General features: G+C 30.9%; 1 protein-coding gene across 2 annotated transcripts; it reads right to left on the bottom strand.

Annotated features, from left to right (window-relative positions):
• Positions 1 to 8,394: 8,394 nt before the first annotated feature.
• LOC118037837 (G-type lectin S-receptor-like serine/threonine-protein kinase CES101) lies at positions 8,395 to 11,431 on the bottom strand. 2 transcript variants are annotated; one of them, XM_035043956.2, is made up of 7 exons: positions 10,176 to 11,431; positions 9,986 to 10,093; positions 9,717 to 9,895; positions 9,411 to 9,621; positions 9,058 to 9,295; positions 8,823 to 8,976; positions 8,395 to 8,750 (listed from the first exon to the last, which is right to left on the bottom strand). In XM_035043956.2, the coding sequence occupies exons 1-7, from the start codon at positions 11,344 to 11,346 to the stop codon at positions 8,457 to 8,459; spliced, it is 2,355 nt and encodes a 784-aa protein (XP_034899847.1). In that variant the 5' UTR covers positions 11,347 to 11,431; the 3' UTR covers positions 8,395 to 8,456. The 2 variants fall into 2 exon arrangements, with proteins under 2 accessions (XP_034899847.1, XP_034899848.2); XM_035043957.2 differs by having other exon boundaries at positions 10,395 to 11,430.
• Positions 11,432 to 18,426: the final 6,995 nt, after the last annotated feature.

Here is an 18,426-nt window from a genome sequence, read left to right as displayed (position 1 = left end):
TTTTAAGTCAATTTGGGCTTTAATTTGGAGAAATTTAAGTTCTGGGGCCAAAATATATTTTTTAGGAATTTATTGGGTCAAATCAGGGGCTCAATTGCATAAAAATTCAAGTTTAAGGGCCAATTAGGGACTGAATTGTGAAAATCCGAAACCAGGGACCAATTTGGAGAAGGCGCAAAGATAGAGGGGTCTGTTTGGAATTGTTTCAGGGGCTTAATTGAAGAAATTAGAAGTTTATTGATCAATTAGGGGCTAAATTGCATAAATCCGAGGCCAAGGACCAAAGTGAAAAAGGCGGCCAACAAGAAGGGCGGGGACCGAATTTGGAGGACTAATTTGAAGTTTGGCCATTTAAATGAAACGGCGCGTTTTATTCAAAACGACGCCGTTTCATATACAAAAAAAAAAAAAAAGGAAAGCAGAACGGTGTCGTTTTGAACGACACTGTTCATCATCTCCTTCCCCCCCTGTTTTAGCAGAACAGAAGGCAAAAATTTCGAAAATTCTCCCGCGTCTCTCTCCTCTCCCCCACCACCACCGAAAGAGCCGACCAGCCGTGCGTGATTGAAGGCGCACTAACCATACCCCCCACTTGTGCTGCCCCTATAAATAAAGGAGAAAAAACCGAAGAGAGGGTGGTGAAGAAAAACCGAAAGACCCGAAGAGAGAAAGAGAGAGAGAGCGACCCGAAGAGAGAGAGAAGAACAGAAACAAACCAAGAAGAAGGAAACCGAAACAAAACCAAAACCGAACCGAGAATAGGCAGCCACTGAGAACAAAAAAACCGAAGGAGAAGGGAGGAAGAAGAATTTTTCGTCACTGTTGGAAACGGCAGCAACGCCGCCCGGAACCGCCATCTACGAGCCACGCCACCGTAGCCCCGTCAGCCAACCACCGTCTCCAGCCCCGCCAGGTACGCTCTTTCCCCCCTCCCCTGCATTGTTTTTCTTCTCTTCTTTGTCTGCTTAGGTTTCGTCCCCTGCATGCAGAATTCTGCATGCAGGGGACGGGGGGGGGGGGGGGAAATTAATTCCCCCCCTTTTATGTTTTATCTTCTGGGCCAGACTGTTTCTGGCCCAGAAACATGTATATGGGCCAGAAGGATTCTGGCCCAACCCGGCCGAGATCGGCCCAGTTTCTTTCTTGGACCAGAAACATGTCATATACAGACCAAGTTTCTTTCTTGGGCCGAGATCGGCCCAGTCACTTCTTGGACCGAGGTCGGCCCAGTCACCTTTGCTGGGCCGAGGTCGGCCCAGTCACTTGTGGGGCTGAGCCTGGCCCAGTTAATTGGGCCGGCCCACCCCCCTTAATAATTAATATATATAATTATATATATTATTATATTATATATATGTGTGTATATGTATATATATGTAAAATATTTATAAAAAAAAAATCTAAAAAAATCTTAAAAAAAATGTTGTTATTTTCTTTTCATATATATATTTTTTTAAGGGGGTTTGTATTTTTTTTTACATGTAGAGGCATAAATTCAGTATTTAAAATATCTGATTTTCGTCAAGACACCCGAAATTTTCAAAGATAAATTTATTTTTTGCTTTCAAAAATTTCAAAAATTCCTTAAAAATATTGTTGATTTTTTTTGTACATCTTTTTAAAATGACTTAATATTAGTTTGTATTTTTTATGCTGTGGAGATACAAATTCAGTATTAAAATACTCAATTTCGTAAAAAAAAATTATATCGTAAAAAAAAAATATTTTTCTTGCGTGTTGCATACGGCCAATACTCTAACATGTTTTCAAAGTTCTTTTTATTAAAAAATATATATTGGAAGCTTCGAAAGTGTGTTTTCGCATAGATTTCTTAAACACAAATTATTTTCTTGCATTTCTGGATTCTACAACGTGTTTGTAAAATTCCAAAGGGTATTGGTCAATATTCAAAAAACTATAAAAATCTTATTTTGGGAAAAGGAATTTATTTATTATTTACCGCTAATGTTTGGATAAAGAAATCCTTAAAAAGATGAATATCCAAAATATTATCGGGAATAATAAATCCGCACACAATTCTTGAAAGAAGCCTTGATTATAATCGAGGACATTTCAAAATTAATTTAATTTTTTTTTTCTCCACGATTTATGAGTCACAAACTTTTGAAATACTAAGGGAAAAATGAGCTTTTAAAGCACATGGAATCTCCTTAGATTTTTATCCAAAATCAATTGACGAGCCTAGAAAATACCTACACCATAGCAGTTATAGAGCAAACCAAACACCAAGCAGCTTACCTTAGGTAGTGCGTACTAGGGGTGCTAATACCTTCCCTTTACGCAACCAGTACCTTGCCTTAGAATCTCTGAAAGACCAGTTAGGGTTCCTAGTGACCAAAATACTAGGTGGCGACTCCCAAAGAACCAAATCAACAAAACAGAACAAAACGAAAGTTGCCGGTCGAATGTCGCAAAACAAATTTTAAAATAAACCAAATTTTATTTGTTGATTTTTTTTGGGGTGCGACAAGGGTATTTGGGAGTGTGGTAGCGGTTGCTTTTCAAATAGTTTTTCGTGTCGAAAAGCATGCCAATAATGTTTTTTTATTTTTTAAAAAATATTTTTGATATTAGCACATCAAAACGATCTAAAAAGTACAAACCGCACTCAATTTTAATAAATTTTTTTTTTTAATTTTTTCAAAAAACAGGTGGCACCACAGTGCCAAACAGGCAATCAAAATGATTTTGGCCTGCCTGTTTCTTTAGAAAAGATGAATACTTGCAGTCTTGTACAGTGTCAACGTTTACAAGTTAGTTACTTGTCTTAAAATATTATCTGGTCAATATACAAGAAATTAAAAGAGAAAAAAGGAAAGGAAACGAGCAATTTTGTAGTCGAGCAATTTTGGTATGCTAGTTTCATTTTAAATATATATATTCATTTTTATTAAAATAGTAATGAAAAGGGTCTTTAAATCTCAATTTCATCTCCAAAATTAATGGAATATATCATATTGAATTGAGATCCGTTGATCCCTAACTTCATTATGCAGCAACTAAAAATCAGGTCAAACCTTAACAAGCAGAGAAGACATAACAACAATCCCGAACCTTTATTTCTAGTTATGTCAAATGCCTTGATTTACGTCTTCAGATTCTACTTTTGAGTTTTGTATAACAAATTAGTAGAAGTGATTTACTCACAACTGTATTATAAATACTTAGACTCTGTACACAACAAACACAATAGAAAAATAAAAAAACCATTCTACCTCATTTGTCTCTGTTAAATTTTACATGGTATCAGAGCCAATGACTTATGTCCTTTCAAAAAGATTTTTCTCAGTCCATTCCTTTCATCTCTTCCTTCTAAACTCCTTTCTCAGATTCCTCTTAGCCACCATGGCCGCCTCTTCCCATTCTTCCCTTACTTTTAACAACACTCTACTTGTCTTCAATCCTTCTTCCAGAATCAATATCACCAAACTTAACCGCACCAATTTTCCAAATTGAAAAGCAACCATGCTTCCCTATCTGAAAGGTGAAAATGTGTTTGGCTATGTTGATGGCACTATTAAATTAAAGAAAATGTCACATGAGAAGAGGTGTACTCTATGCTACTCACTTGTAAGGCACGTGTGCAGCATCATCAGCAAGCTCTCCTGTCTGTATTATAAATACTTAGACTCTATATACAACAAACACAATAGAAAAATAAAAAAAACCATTCTACCTCACCTATCTCTATTAAATTCTATATATCAAAATAATGAAAAGTTAAAATTAAAAAATTCATTTTAAAAGATATTTTTTCAATCATTTGACTGTTAGTACAAGAATAACATCAAGCTAAAAATAAATATAATAAGAAGATTAATATTTTATATTCAATATTAACCATCACAATTGTTGTCTATCTTACGCTTTCTCACTAGGATATCATAGCTATATATTTTATTCAATTTTTGTTTTCAATTCCGAGTTGGGCAATATTTTTTATTTTCTGAATTTTTTTGAAATAGGAATATGACACGGTTCTTAACAAAATTATAGTGATCTTTTCAAAATATATCAAGTCATATTTTAAACACAAATAGCACATAATTAGCTGATGTGTGACTTTTAGTCTCCATGAGGGGAAAAAATCAAAGAAAAACACTCCTTGCTCTTTGATTTTAAGTTCTTAGTTTTGTTATTTATTATATTATATTATAAATTATCACTCTCTTTATTAAAAAAATACAAAATATTATGGTGCTTCACCGTTTATATGAATAGTGAAGCACCTTATTTTTGTTTTTAATTTTTCAATTCCCCCCCTTTTAATTTATTTTCAGTTTTTTTTTATAAAAATGATACATTCCATTTTTTATTCAATTTCATGCCTCAATATCTTACTAATTTTGATTTGATCATAATAATTTGTTCTAATTTTATTATGTGAGGTTATTACAGTCTCAAATAAATATCTATGTATTTGATTGATATTCAGTTTCTATAAACGTCTGTTTTTGTTATCATATCACTAAATAAAAAATAATTTTTTAAAACTCAATGGAGTCCATGATTCATATTGTGGGTTTTTCAAGCTAAGTTGCAAAAGCCCGAGTTAATCTAATATGTCATTATCTCAATATTCAAAAAATAAATGTCATCTTGAAATTTTTTAAAAGTCAAAACCATGTTTTTATTGATGTTTATGTTGGTTTTAGACCCATTAAGTCAATTGGATCACCAATGCAAGTTAATTTTAAACCCGAGTTTGGAAATGAGTTGGGTTGAGAAGTTTTAAAGTTAAGCTGTTGGATCCGGTTTAATAACAATGCTAAATGGTTTTTTTTTTTTTTTTTAAATTCATGAATCCTTTGTCTTTTATTATTATTATTATTATTATTATTATTTATCAATTTCATTCTTCAATATGGATTGATTTTGAATTGGTTTTCATAATTTGTTTTGATTTGCTTTTTATAAGATTATTGTAGACTCAAACAAATATCGTGATATTTTGTTGATGCTCAATTTTGCAAGCGTCTGTTTTTATTATCATATTATTTAGTAAAAAGTAGTTTCAAAATACAAAGTTATTAAACTCATTGGAGTTCATTACCTAAGTCATGGGTTAACACATGAAGCTCGAGACGATCTAATATGTCATCATCTCAGTATTAAAAAAAAGATATCATCTTGATTTCTTTTTAAAGTTAAACCATACTTTTTACCGATCATCCGATTTATCTTTAAACCCATCAAGTCAATTGGATCACGTTAGGACAAATCTCATGGGGTTAATTTTAATCTCACATGGTTAATTTTAAATCAAGTCAACTGGGGCCAAAAAAAATTTTAAGTTCAATTTTTTTTTTTATCTAACTAACAACATAGTATGGTCCACAAAACTAGTTAACAAAAACTCTAAAAGACATCAAAGAAACCTTGTAGCAAATACTATGGACACATACTAATTTATATAATATTTTTTTAAGCTATTAGGCAAGAGTATTTAGGGTGCTTCCGCTGTGTTGATGAAAATGTTACCATGTCCTTTTTCTCCTAGTGCGACGTGTGTCGGAGGAGATGTTGGCAATCATTTCTTTTTTTCTTTATTCTTTTCTCTTCCTCCCACAAAAAAGAACAGCTTAGTCATCCTTGTTTTTGTTATTTAAATTTCAGTCCCTATTCCTTTGATTTCTAATTTTTATTCATTGACTCTATTATACAAGTTTTATTTGTTTTCAATTTAGTCATTTAATTTTAATTTGTCATGTTTTATTTTTTCCATTCAAGTCCTTCTTCTTTTGATTTATAAACTTCTTCTATGGCATTTTTGTAAAAGTTTTATTGGTTTTCAATTTCATACTTCAATCGAAGTTTATGGTCCATTTTTTTTTAATTTGGTCCTTATTCTTTTGATTTTTTTTCTTTTCAGTTTAACCCTCCAATGAAAATTTTGGGTTTCCCTCTAATTTATTTTTTATTTTAATTTTAACCATCACTATTTTAATTGTCATTTTATTTAAGCTTATATCTTTTTGTGTAATTGATTGTTTTTTTCAATTTCATCTTTTAGTGATGATTTTTTAAGGATTGAGCTTTTTGTTTTCTTCATGTATGATGATTCTAGTCTAAGAACTTAGATTACAAGTTTGAAAAATTAACGTGGGTTGATATTCTTTTTTGATGATTTCATCGTTCAACACTGATTTTTAATTTTTAAAAGATTGGTTTTGTAGTTTTTTTCAATTTTTTTTTAGGATATCTCGATCTCATGACATGGACCGTGAGGTTTGCGGGGTTAACCCAGGTTGACTGGCTTTTTATTACCCAAATTATATGTCTATCACACTACCCCGAGTTGACTTGAGTTGATTTTTTGTTTTTTTTAATCCAATTTCATGCTTCCAATGGCTTTTTTCCAAGTTATTGTGATAACTGTTTTTTATTTATTTATATAAATAATTTTTAATTTATTTAATTAGATGCTTGCATACATTTTTCAATTAAAATTTATATTTTTTTATATAAACAATATGTTGGAAAAGCCATCGTATCTAATTCTGTTTCTAGAAAAAAAAATATAAACTGAAAGAAAGAGTACGGGTCCGGGTCGAATAACAAGTATCAATACTGAATTGTATTGGATGTTTCATTGTGCACTTTCATGAAGTTGTATATAATATTGATTTCCAGAGAGAAAAAAAAAGCACAAATTAAGTGAAGGGGCGAGAGAGAGAGGAAAAAAAAAAAGAAGACAAAACGCTGGACCCCCGTTCCACAGACTTAGTAGGTGAGGGTTTTATTTATAATTTTTATAAGATCTGGTCTAACGTGTTAACTATCTTGCTAGTATCAAAACAAGTTTTGATTGATTTTAGAGTTTAATAAAAAAATTATTTTCGTAAGTTTTGATTATAAATATTTCCATAAGTTTTACCTATATGATATTATATATGTATATGAAATATATTTTTAAACACAAATATAATTTATAAATAAAACAATTAAATATTATTGAAGCAATGTGATCAAACATAATTCGAGGTTTAAATTCAATCATCTACTGTGTTATTAGTATTGTATCTATTACATTACAATTTATTATACAAAATACTGATGGAGAATGTGTCCGCTCCAAAACGACCGAAGACATGCAAAATCTGAGGAGAAATAAACCATCTAACGCTCTAACCGCTATCTCGCATCCATAGTTGACAACGAAACATAATTTATGGAACCACTTTCTGCAGGCTTGCTGAAGCTCTTTTCTTCCGCAATACTTCTTGCATTGGAAAATGCAGGCTGTTTGGGAAGAGGTAATTGTGCTTCGCTTGTTAGCATTGATATAACATCTGACATAATCGGCCTATCCACTGCATTGTCTTCTACACATAGCAAGCCCACTATTTAATGTCTTTATCATCTACAATGTTTTACTATGTTATTTAGTGTTTATACTAGTTAGGGGGCCACGCTTCGCCGCGGACCCATCTTTGCAACAAACAAAACAAAAAAAAAAAAAAACAAAGATTTAATGCAAAAACTAAACGCTTGCCAATATTATGAAAATATATCTTTACAATATTCCAAAAATATCTCAAAGATCTTATTTGTTAACAAAGTAAAAATTAAATGAAAATAGGATAATTTCATAGAAAGAGAAAACATATGAAAAACAAAATAAGACAAAAATTCAATTATAGTTAACTTTTTAAACCATGACCTGGGTTATAAGACCAAAGGCACTATATATGAAAAAATTATAAGGCTTAAAATCACAAAAAAAAAAAAAACACAAAAAATCCAAAATAAAAAAAATACAATAAAAATAATGAATGTTAAAATTGCAATAAAAATAAATCAAAAGGCAACAAAATAATTTTAAATTCAAGAGTTAAATTGAAAAGAATAAAAACATTAACAAAAGGATACAAATCAAAAGAACAAAGACAAAAAAAAATAAATTATAAATTTAGATTAAAGAGTGAAACTAAAAACAATAAAACTTTCATAAAAGATTCAAGAGGGGAAAAAATCTTAAGAATAAGCATCAAATCCCATCTAACATAATTAAAAAACTAAATATAAAGAATTCTTCAACGTATTTTTTAAAATTAAAAAAATCTTTTAAATATTAATTAAAAAATTTATGTACGCACCTAATTAAACAATCCAAAACTCATTGTGTAAATAGTCCTTTTTTATATATTATTCTTTTACGTATCTTTTTGGGATAACATCAAAATACATATACATGCGCGCTAATTCTCTTCATTATTTTATTAGATATCATCATGCGCACTAACATGAAATACAACCTTGTTAAGAATTTCTAAGCATATTCCGAATGAAACTTAAATTTTGAGAGCACCAAAAAAGACTAATTAATCATTGAAAAAGCAAAATACTGATGATGGAGAATGTGTCTGCTCCAAATAGACATATGATAAACAAAATTTGAGGAGAAATAAACCATCTAACGCTCTAATTATCCTCTATCTCGCATACATGGTTGACATAGAAACATCATTTATGGAACCAGTCTCTGCTGGATTTTCTTCCACAATACTTCTTGCACTGGAAAATGCAGGCTGTTTGGGAAGAGGTAATTGTGCTTCGCTTGTTAGCATTGATATAACATCTGACATAATCGGCCTATCCACTGCATTGTCTTCTACACATAGCAAGCCCACATGAATGCATCTCAAGACTTGGTCTTTAGAGCAAGATTCTCTTAGTATTGGATCCACCAGCTCAAATGGGCTACCTGCTTTCCATAGCTCCCATGTCTGAAACAAGTTTACGTTTAATGTTAAAATTAAAAGCTTATTCAGCTAGCAATGTATAATTTATGAACTTACATATCCCACAAGATTGAGAGGGTGGCCGTCTATTTCAAGGAGGCCTTGGATCCTTCTACCACTCACAATTTCCAGCAGTAGAACTCCAAAACTGAAGACATCAGATTTCACAGAGAAAATGCCCTCCATGACATACTCAGGGGACATATAACCACTGTATGGACACAGTGAATGTTATGTCACTTTTAAGCACTTAACAGAGTAATGACACATAGAACTGTAAATCTATACTTACCGCGTCCCAACAATTTGGTTTGTATTTCCTTCTAAATCATTGATCTTGAAAATTCTTGCCATGCCAAAATCAGAAATTTTGGGGTTCAGATTTTCATCAAGTAGGATGTTGCCAGCTTTCAAATCTCTATGAATTATCCTCAATCTCGAGTACTTATGAAGGTAAAGTAGTCCTTGAGCAATGCCTTCGATAATCTCGAAACGTTTCTTCCAGTCTAGCAGCTCCCTTTTTGATTCATCTGCATTCAAAACAGAACAGTGAATATTATTCGAGCAATGTTATTCATCCAAGTCCACAACCTTTCAAGAACAGAGATCCATTCACTTTATAGCATGATGGCATAATTAACTTACCAAATATAAATGAATCCAAGCTTTTATTAGGCATGTATTCGTACACTAACATTTTCTCTTCCCCTTGAATGCAGCATCCTAGGAGCCTGACAAGATTCATGTGTTGCAATTTAGCTATGAGTATAAGCTCGTTTTTGAATTCCACCAGCCCTTGTCCTGAACTTCTAGACAGTCTTTTTACCGCTATCTCTCGCCCATCCGGCAATTTCCCCTGAAGTAAAACAGCTCTGAATTCAATACTTGGTCTGAGATATAAAGTTAATAAGTTCTTCAATCCTTTTCTTGAAGTAATTTTTAACAAACTACCTTGTAAACTGGTCCGAAGCCACCTTGTCCAAGTTTATTGTCTGCAGAAAAGGAATTTGTAGCTGCCATAATTGTTGCTGCACTATATACCTTTAAATTATGGCCCTTGTTTCCGTCATTTTCGAGTTCAAGCGTATCGTTCGTTGAATCCAATGTCAGCAACTCATTGAGATACTTCTCTGCTAATATTGATATGATAAAGTAAGCTAATCCCGGAATTCAACTAGTCTTAAAATCAGTAAATTTGTTTGTTATTTAGAAAATGTTACCTCTAAGTCTTCTCCTTCTCAGATACCACAAGAGTCCCGCGAGCCCCATCAATGAAACAAATCCCAAAGGAGCTAAAATAATCCATATCCAATTGCTTTTCCTTTTCCCTACATCCAATGGGAATTTATTTAAAATTAATTACATTGTTGGGTTATATATTGATAACCAGAAAACGAAAGAACAGCTAACCTGAAGAGTCTTGAACAATGATGTGGTATTGAATTGCATTTCCACTCAGGTCTTGTGTAAAGCTTCCATAATAAAACGTGCATCCAGTATTGTTGGCATTATTGCCTCTGGTAGTAACACCAACACATTGACAATCTTTCCAGCAGATGTCCATGCAATCACTAATGCTAAGACTAGAATTATAGTCGTCCTTAATAGGAACTGTGTTAACAAAGCCACCTCGTCTCAATTCAAAACTGTTCCTATTGCTCCTGCATGCCGGTCCTGACCACCTCTCGCAACCACCATCTTTATTATTTCCTTTACATGATGAGCCCCCATATATTCGTCTAGTAGTTAGATCTTCTATGCCCCCATCAGATCTCAACTGCCACATTGAAAAATTCCTTTGACCCTGAGCAGTAAATTGATTTGCAGAAACTGTGAACATAAAGTAATCCTCGTCTGCGTTAGAAACATTAAAAAAACTGAAATCAAGAACCGCTGCATCCAGAAAAGGAATTTCGAAACTAGTATTGCTCCTCAATGGTCCGGTAGTCCAATAAATTACATCTCGCCGCTTAATGACCAACTCCTTTCCATTAGTATCCCATTCAAAAGTGAAAGCACCAGCGGGAGTGGGTACTAAGTCGCTCAACCACGACATGAGGGACCAGGTTTGGCCAGTTCTATTGTTGATCCCTAACTTCATTCCAGGCAAGAATGTGTCAGTAGGAAAGTCAAAGCTTTGCCATAAGACCTGTTGGCTGCCAGAATTTTCGTCTTTGAGGACAAAATTGCCTGAATCTTCTAAAATAGCTGTTATATTGGTTGTAGAAGATTGACTTGAATAGAACTCAACAGGATCACCTCCAGAGTAGGTGAGTTTCATATTTCCTGATCCATCTATTGCAAGAACCCCTGAATTGTCTGCTATGGGTTTGCCTCTGTTGGCGAGCCAAAAAGGGTGGCTTGTGTCATTGTTGTACCATATTCCCAAGTAGCTAGCATTCGACTCGGCAGAGCCGAGTCTTGTGAATCCTAAAGTGAAGAGCCCATTTTTGGAAACTAGAGTATTGGAAGAATTGAGGGAATCACCACCTTGGTACAGTGTGTCTGCTGCCAAAACGTGAGAGGCACAGAAGCAAAAAAAAAGGAACCGGTAGATCCTTCTAGCCATGGAAGGTAACATTCATGAACATGGAAGAGGAAAGTAAGAAGCATTCAATAGATGATGAGCCATGTTTCATGATCTACCGGAAATGAAATAAAAAATGAAGCCAACAATTTGGACCTGCCAGTTCGTTAATCAATGAAATTGACCTTTTCTCTTTTCTAATTTCATAAGAAATTGAAAGAAAAAGAAAAAAGAAAAAAGAAAAGAAGGAAAACAAGAAATGGTTTTGTTTTAATTGGTCAACAGAGAGAACACATTAGTACAATGCGAAACTAACTAGGAAATTGTTCTGTTTCAAAGGGAAGTTTGGACCTGGCATATTATTGATGAGTCATGTACTAATAAATGATAACCCAAAAAATGATTGAATGAGATGAAGTGCATTTGCGTGTATATCCTCCTCACATTCCATCGTATTTCTTAGCGAACCTGTTCACAGTAAGATAGTGTGCATGTGTGTGTATATCCTCGAACCACCTTTTACATATATTTGGAAACTAGAGTACTGTAAGAATTGAGGAAATCACCACCTTGGTACAGTGTGTCTGCTGACAAAACGTGAGAGGCACAGAAGCAAAACAAAAGGAACCGGTAGATCCTTCTAGCCATGGAAGATAACATTCATGAACAAGGAAGAAAAAAGTAAGAAGCATTTAGTAGATGATGAGCTATGTTTCATAATCTACCTAAAATGAAATAAAAAATGTAGCCAACAATTTTGACCCGCCGGTTCGTTAATCATTGAAGTTGACCTACCTCTCTTGGACTTTTCTCTTTCCTAATTTCATAAGAAAAATAAAAAATAATAAAGAAAAGAAGGCAAACAAGAAATGGTTTTGTTGTAAATGGTCAACAGAGGGAACGCTTATTAAGGACAACGCAATAAGTTCTAGATTATCGTAAATAAAAAATACTCTAAACAACGTGGCAAAAATATTCTTTCCCACGCAACTGTTCAAGAGAAGCAAATTATTATGAATTATCACAATGATTTTTATTTTTTATTCTTTCAGTCCTTTTCTTTGATGATTATACCTTTAAAGACCCATATTGATGGTCGATTATAACATATTTATTAAGAAAGGATAAGATACAAAGATGGAGGATTAAACTGAAAAATAAATAAAAAGAGGTGGTTTTTTTAAACTTGGGGCTAAACAATACTTTGGTTCTCTAACTTTTCAAATCATAAACTTTAAGTCCCTAAAAATTCATGAAATTCAATTTTGATCCCAAACTTTATTTTTCTTATTTTTTGGTTCTTGGTTCGAGAAAGGGAGAGAAAAAACAGCTAGATTATGGTTGTAAAAACGTTCTCCAAGTAATTAATTTCTATAATTTTATGTTTTGATGAAGGAATTGAATTATTGTGGTTATGTGAAATTGTGAGTTTATGACATTAATTATGAGAATAATGCAAATTATGATTGAACCATGTTATGTTATGATGAATTATGATTAGATAAGTGTTTAATTTTAAATAGAAAAAACAAAATCTCTTTCCCCCTTTTTATAAGAGGTTTGGACAAAGAGAAAGAGTTAAGAGATTTAAGGTTTTAATGCAATTGTATTAGAAATTGTGGGAAAATATAGGTTTATAAAGGTTAATAGATGAAATGAGCAAGGATTTTCAAAGAGCGGAAAAATCCTCACTTTCTTTGTTTAGGTGAATTTCGTCTAAGAAGAAGAAAATTACGACAATTGAGTTTTAATAAAATTGTTTAGAAATTTTACCAAATTATAGATAATTGATGTTGATAAGTTAACTAAATAATGATTTTTGTAAAAAGGGATAAAAATTCTCACTTTTTTTCCTTATTGAAGTTTGGCCATGACACACAAAAAATAAAATAAAAGGAAAAAGGTTTTGATTTGGACTTCATTAAAATAGAAGGGCGGTTTTAGATGAATCGAGTAAATCATTAGAGAGTTGTAAGACTTTTATCAATAAAAAAAATAAAAAAAGGATTTTATCCTCCTGAATTTAAAAGTTATATGGTGGCTTAACTCCACCGGAAAAGGTTGCACATGTTGTTAAAGCATGGCAACCTCTTCCTGCACATGATTAATAAGCTACCGAAGGGTTAGGTATGCAGGTGTTTTTATCATGACAGTAAGATAAGTTACACGTTTTATTTTATGAGTGTCTTGATTATCTATGATAGATAATAAATAGAAATCTCAGTAAAACTGTAGGCTAATTAATTGTTCTTTAAAAGTATTTTTCATAAACGATGCTTGCTGATGATATTAAAAAATCTAATATATTCACATCAATGCAGAGTAATTAACGAGGCATGTCAAGGAGCAAGAGAAGCAAATTATTATGAATTATCACAATGATTTTTATTTTTTATTCTTTCAGTCCTTTTCTTTCATGATTATACCCTTAAAGACCCAAATTGATGGTCGATTATAACATATTTATTAAGGAAGGACAAGATACAAAGATAGAGGACTAAACTGAAAAATAGATAAAAAGAGGTGGTTTTTTTAAACTTGGAGCTAAACATATACTTTGGTTCTCTAACTTTTCAAATCATAAACTTTAAGTCCCTAAAAATTCATGAAATTCAATTTTGATCCTAAACTTTATTTTTCTTATTTTTTGGTTTTTGGTTTGAGAAAAGGAGAGAAAAAATAGCTAGATTCTGGTTGTAAAAACGTACTCCAAGTAATTAATTTCTATAATTTTATGTTTTGATGAAGGAATTGAATTATTGTGATTACGTGAAATTATGAGTTTATGATATTAATTATGAGAATAATGCAAATTATGATTGAACCATGTTAGGATGAATTATGATTGGGTAAGTGTTTAATTTTAAATAGAAGAAACAAAATATCTTTCCCTCTTTTTATCAAAGGTTTGGATTAAAGAGAAAGATTTAAGAGATTTAATGTTTTAATGCAATTGTATTGGAAATTGTGGGAAAATATAGATTTATAAATGTTAATAGATGAAATGAGCAAGCATTTTCAAAGAGCGGAAAAATCCTCACTTTCTTTGTTTAGGTGAATTTCCTCTAAGAAGAAGAAAATTAAGACAATTGAGTTTTAATAAAATTGTTTAGAAATTTTACTAAATTATAGATAATTGATGTTGATAAGTTAACTGAATAATGATTTTTGTAAAAAGGGAGAAAAATTCTCACCTTTTTTCCTTATTGAAGTTTGGCCATGACACACAAAAAATAAAATAAAAGGAAAAAGGTTTTGATTTGGACTTCGTTAAAATAGAAGGGCGGTTTTAGATGAATCGAGTAAATCATTAGAGAGTTGTAGGACTTTTATCAATAAAAAAAATTAAAAAAGGATTTTATCCTCCTTAATTTAAAAGTTATATGGTGGCTTAACTCCACCGGAATTGCACACGCTGTTAAAGCATGACAACCTCTTCCCACACGTTGAAAAGTTACACATGATTAATTAATAAGCTATCAAAGGGTTAGGTGTGTAAGTGTTTCTATCATAACAGTGAAATAAGTTACACGTTTTATTTTATAAGTGTCTTGGTTATTTATCATTGATAATAAATAGGGATCTTAATAAAACTGTAGGCTAATTAATTATTTTTTAAAAGTATTTTCCATAAACGATGCCAGCTAGCTGATGATATTAAAAAATCTAATATATTCACATCAATGCAGAGTAATTAACGAGGCATGTCAAGGAGCAAGTGCATGCAATCATTCTGGCTGTGTGCTTCAAAGCTTGAAGAAACTACACAAACACATAACAACAAATTAACGTCAGCTTAAAAAGTAGTCAAAAAACTAATCGATATGAACAATCAAACAAAGATCCTCACATTTGACGAGAGAGAAAAAGGATAGAAAATGTGCCATCAAAGTATAAGAAGAGGCCAAAGAGAACGTAGCAATAGGTCTCTGCCATTTTTGCGTGAACTCTCCTTTTCTCCTTATAGTATAATGGTCGCCAATTTTGTAATGTAAATAATGTTATTCAAGTAGACGCAAGCTTGAGTTAATTTTCAACTTAAATTAGGGATGAAAATAATAATAAAAATCTAAATATTTATATTTTATTCATCCGATTTTACTTATTTATTTTATCGGATTTAATAATATCCATATTATCTATCAGATAAGATAACTGTCTAAAAAAACTCATTCATTCAAGTTGATAGTCTTGGGATTATATTATTGTCCTTAAACTAAAAAATTACCTCAAACTTTCAAAAATATCTTGATTGGTCCTTCTTTTAGATGTCATATGAGACCTGAATATTTAATGTATCCTAAGACCCACCAAGAATATGTTAAGGGCTTGGAAAACACAAAAATGCGACTATGCTTTTCAAAGTTGATAGAGCTTATGGTAAGGGATTTTGACAGGCTGAGTGTGTTTGACAGTATAGTAGTGGTTGCTTTTCAAATAACTTTTTGTACTGAAATGTATGCCAATGATATTTTTTCATTTTTTAAAAATTATTTTTGATATCAGCACATCAAAACGATCCAAAAAATACAAACTGTACTCAATTTTAGCAATATTTTTTTTTGAATTTTAAGTCTTATACATGCATTCAATAACTAACATTATTAATTTTTTAAGATTTGTTTTTTTGCCAGAGCTGATAAATGGAATTTATTAATAGAACACAGAATACAATTTCTGGTGATTGAATCCGTATTTTATAAAAATTTTATTTTTTTATTTAAAATTAATTTTTTTTATATTTTTTTGATGAGGTGATATTAAAACTATTTTTTTTTAAATTAAAAAAATATTATTTTAATAAATTTTAAAATAAAAAATATTTTAAATCATAACTACTAATATATTCTCAAACACATCTTAAATGTTGGTTATCACCTGATGTTGTTTAGGTAAAATAATGTTAATCCAACTTAAAATGTTTTGAAAGTGTGGTTATGGTTATTTTTTAAAGTGATTTTTATTCGGAAATACATCAAAATAAATTTAATTTTTTTAAAAAAATTATTTTTAATATTATCATATTAAAATTATCTAAAACCATAAAAAAAAATATTAATTTAAAATATTTTTAAAACACAAAAATAAACAATTTTATAAGCTTGAAAGATGTTTTTGTTATATTTACAATTTTACCTGTTTAAAAGTCCTGACCAAGGTTGTTAAAATCGCGTTTTGACTCGTAAAATCGTACGATTTTACGAGTCAAAACATGCATTACGGGTTGAATCGCTTGAAAAAATCAAAAATGGGTAAAATCGGGTTGAAATCGAGTGAAATCGCAAAAATCGGATGAAATCGCGCAAACGATTTTACGATCCGAGTTTGTAAACAGCTTTCCGTGCCGTGTTAAAATCGCGATTTTAACAACCTTGGTCCTGACATCCAGTCAACATTTCCGAAACTGTCATTCCTCAATGATCCAGTAGCAGTCAAAAAATGCTCGCCTCGCAGCTTAATAACCGACTAGATTATGCCATGTGTTTATTATTTTTTTTTCATAATAGAAAAGATATTAAACAATGAAAATATTTTTTTTAAAAAAAAAAACCTAAATTCTAGTTATTAATTTGAATAAATTTAATAATATCATTAAAAAATATAAACCTTTAATAATTTCCTTCGAAATTTAATAATATCAAAATAATATAAAAATACTAAATAAATTAATTTAAAATATATAAAAAAATTATTTTTTAAATACAAACAAACAAACTCTAAATCTTAATTATATATAAACCCAAAGATCCATTACTTAATCAAATCTGGATTGATCTAAAAAAACTCAAATCCAATTGCTAAATTTTTTTTAACCTTGTTTATAAATTATAAAAACCAAAATTCAGATACCAACCTATAAAAAATTAATAAATAAACAAAAACAAAAACAAAACAACAATAAAAATAATAATGATGTTTTATGAAGATTTGTAACCATAAATATTGGATATCAACCAGATTTTAATTAATATTATACTATGATCATCTTATAATAATAATTTTCAATAATACTATATTGACTTATATTTTAATATATGTTTTTATATATTAAACATATATGTTGTTTATATTGCGTATAATCAAATGACATTTTTATTTTTCTTCAATAAATTGTGAATTAGAAAAAAAAAATTCTGTTAAAAAAAATAAGATACAAGCATACATATGAATATTATAATGCATTACAAAATTAAAAGTTAAATTAGATATTTATCAAGTCAGAATTTATTCATCTGGGATTGAGCAGTCTAATCAACTAGATTATATCAAATTAATTTTTATTTTATTTTATTTTATTTAAGACTTAGCTGAAATTAAATATTTGGTCAACAAATTACTAAGATCAACTCGCTGACCGACCGACCCACCCACCCAATAACACGGGTGCAACGTGCTAGTCCCTATTGAAGAAAGAAAGAAAAACAGGTGGCAGACTTCGTCGGTTTTAGCATGAATTTCGGTAAAACTGTGTGCGTTTTAGCGGGTAACATCACTTCCTTTTCTTGAGGACTAGACCTTCTCTTCCTCTCTCTCTCTCTCTTTCTAAGACTTAATGGCTTTCTCTCTCTATCCAACAATATCCTACCAATTGCAAGGGGGGGGGGGGAAGAAATATACTTTCCCAAAACACAAGTAAATCTAGTGTTATTAAGAGGCTATTTCGTATGGCAGCAATTATTATTTTTTAAAGTAATTTTTACTTGTAATACATTGAAATAATATATATTTTTTATTTTTTAAAATTTATTTTTAATATCATCATATCAAAATAATCTAAAAAAATAAAAAAAATTAATTTGAAAAATAAAAAAATAAAAATATTATTTTTTTTCAAAAACATTTTTAAAATAAACAAGCTTAATCAAATTTGAATTGATCTAAAAAAAACCAGTCAAGTTGAATTTATAAAATATTTTGTTCAAAATAAAAACTGCCTTGGGTCTTGAATTGTGTGTGATGGGCCAAGTTTGTCGCTCATGGCTAGGTTAGTTTTGTCAAAAGTCGAACTCTATATCCGAAAGTGTTCCTTTCCGAGTACTAGGTCCCTTCGTTACCTTTCTTAGTCCTCGACTCGGAACTTGAATTAATTTGAGTTGGAAAAAAAATTAAAAATTAAAAAATCTCGGTGAGAAG

The sequence above is a fragment of the Populus alba genome, chromosome 1 (genome assembly GCF_005239225.2).
Source record: "Populus alba chromosome 1, ASM523922v2, whole genome shotgun sequence".
NCBI classification, from domain to species: Eukaryota; Viridiplantae; Streptophyta; class Magnoliopsida; order Malpighiales; family Salicaceae; genus Populus; species Populus alba.
This window is presented reverse-complemented; position numbering and strand designations above follow the sequence as displayed.

Coding starts and splice junctions, on each gene's coding strand:
- LOC118037837 (XM_035043956.2), bottom strand. CDS start 11,346: ATGTTACCTTCCATGGCTAGAAGGATCTACCGGTTCCTTTTTTTTTGC. Junction 10,094..10,175: donor CATTGTTCAAGACTCTTCAG/GTTAGCTGTTCT, acceptor CATTGGATGTAG/GGAAAAGGAAAAGCAATTGG. Junction 9,296..9,410: donor CTTGGATTCATTTATATTTG/GTAAGTTAATTA, acceptor TTTTGAATGCAG/ATGAATCAAAAAGGGAGCTG.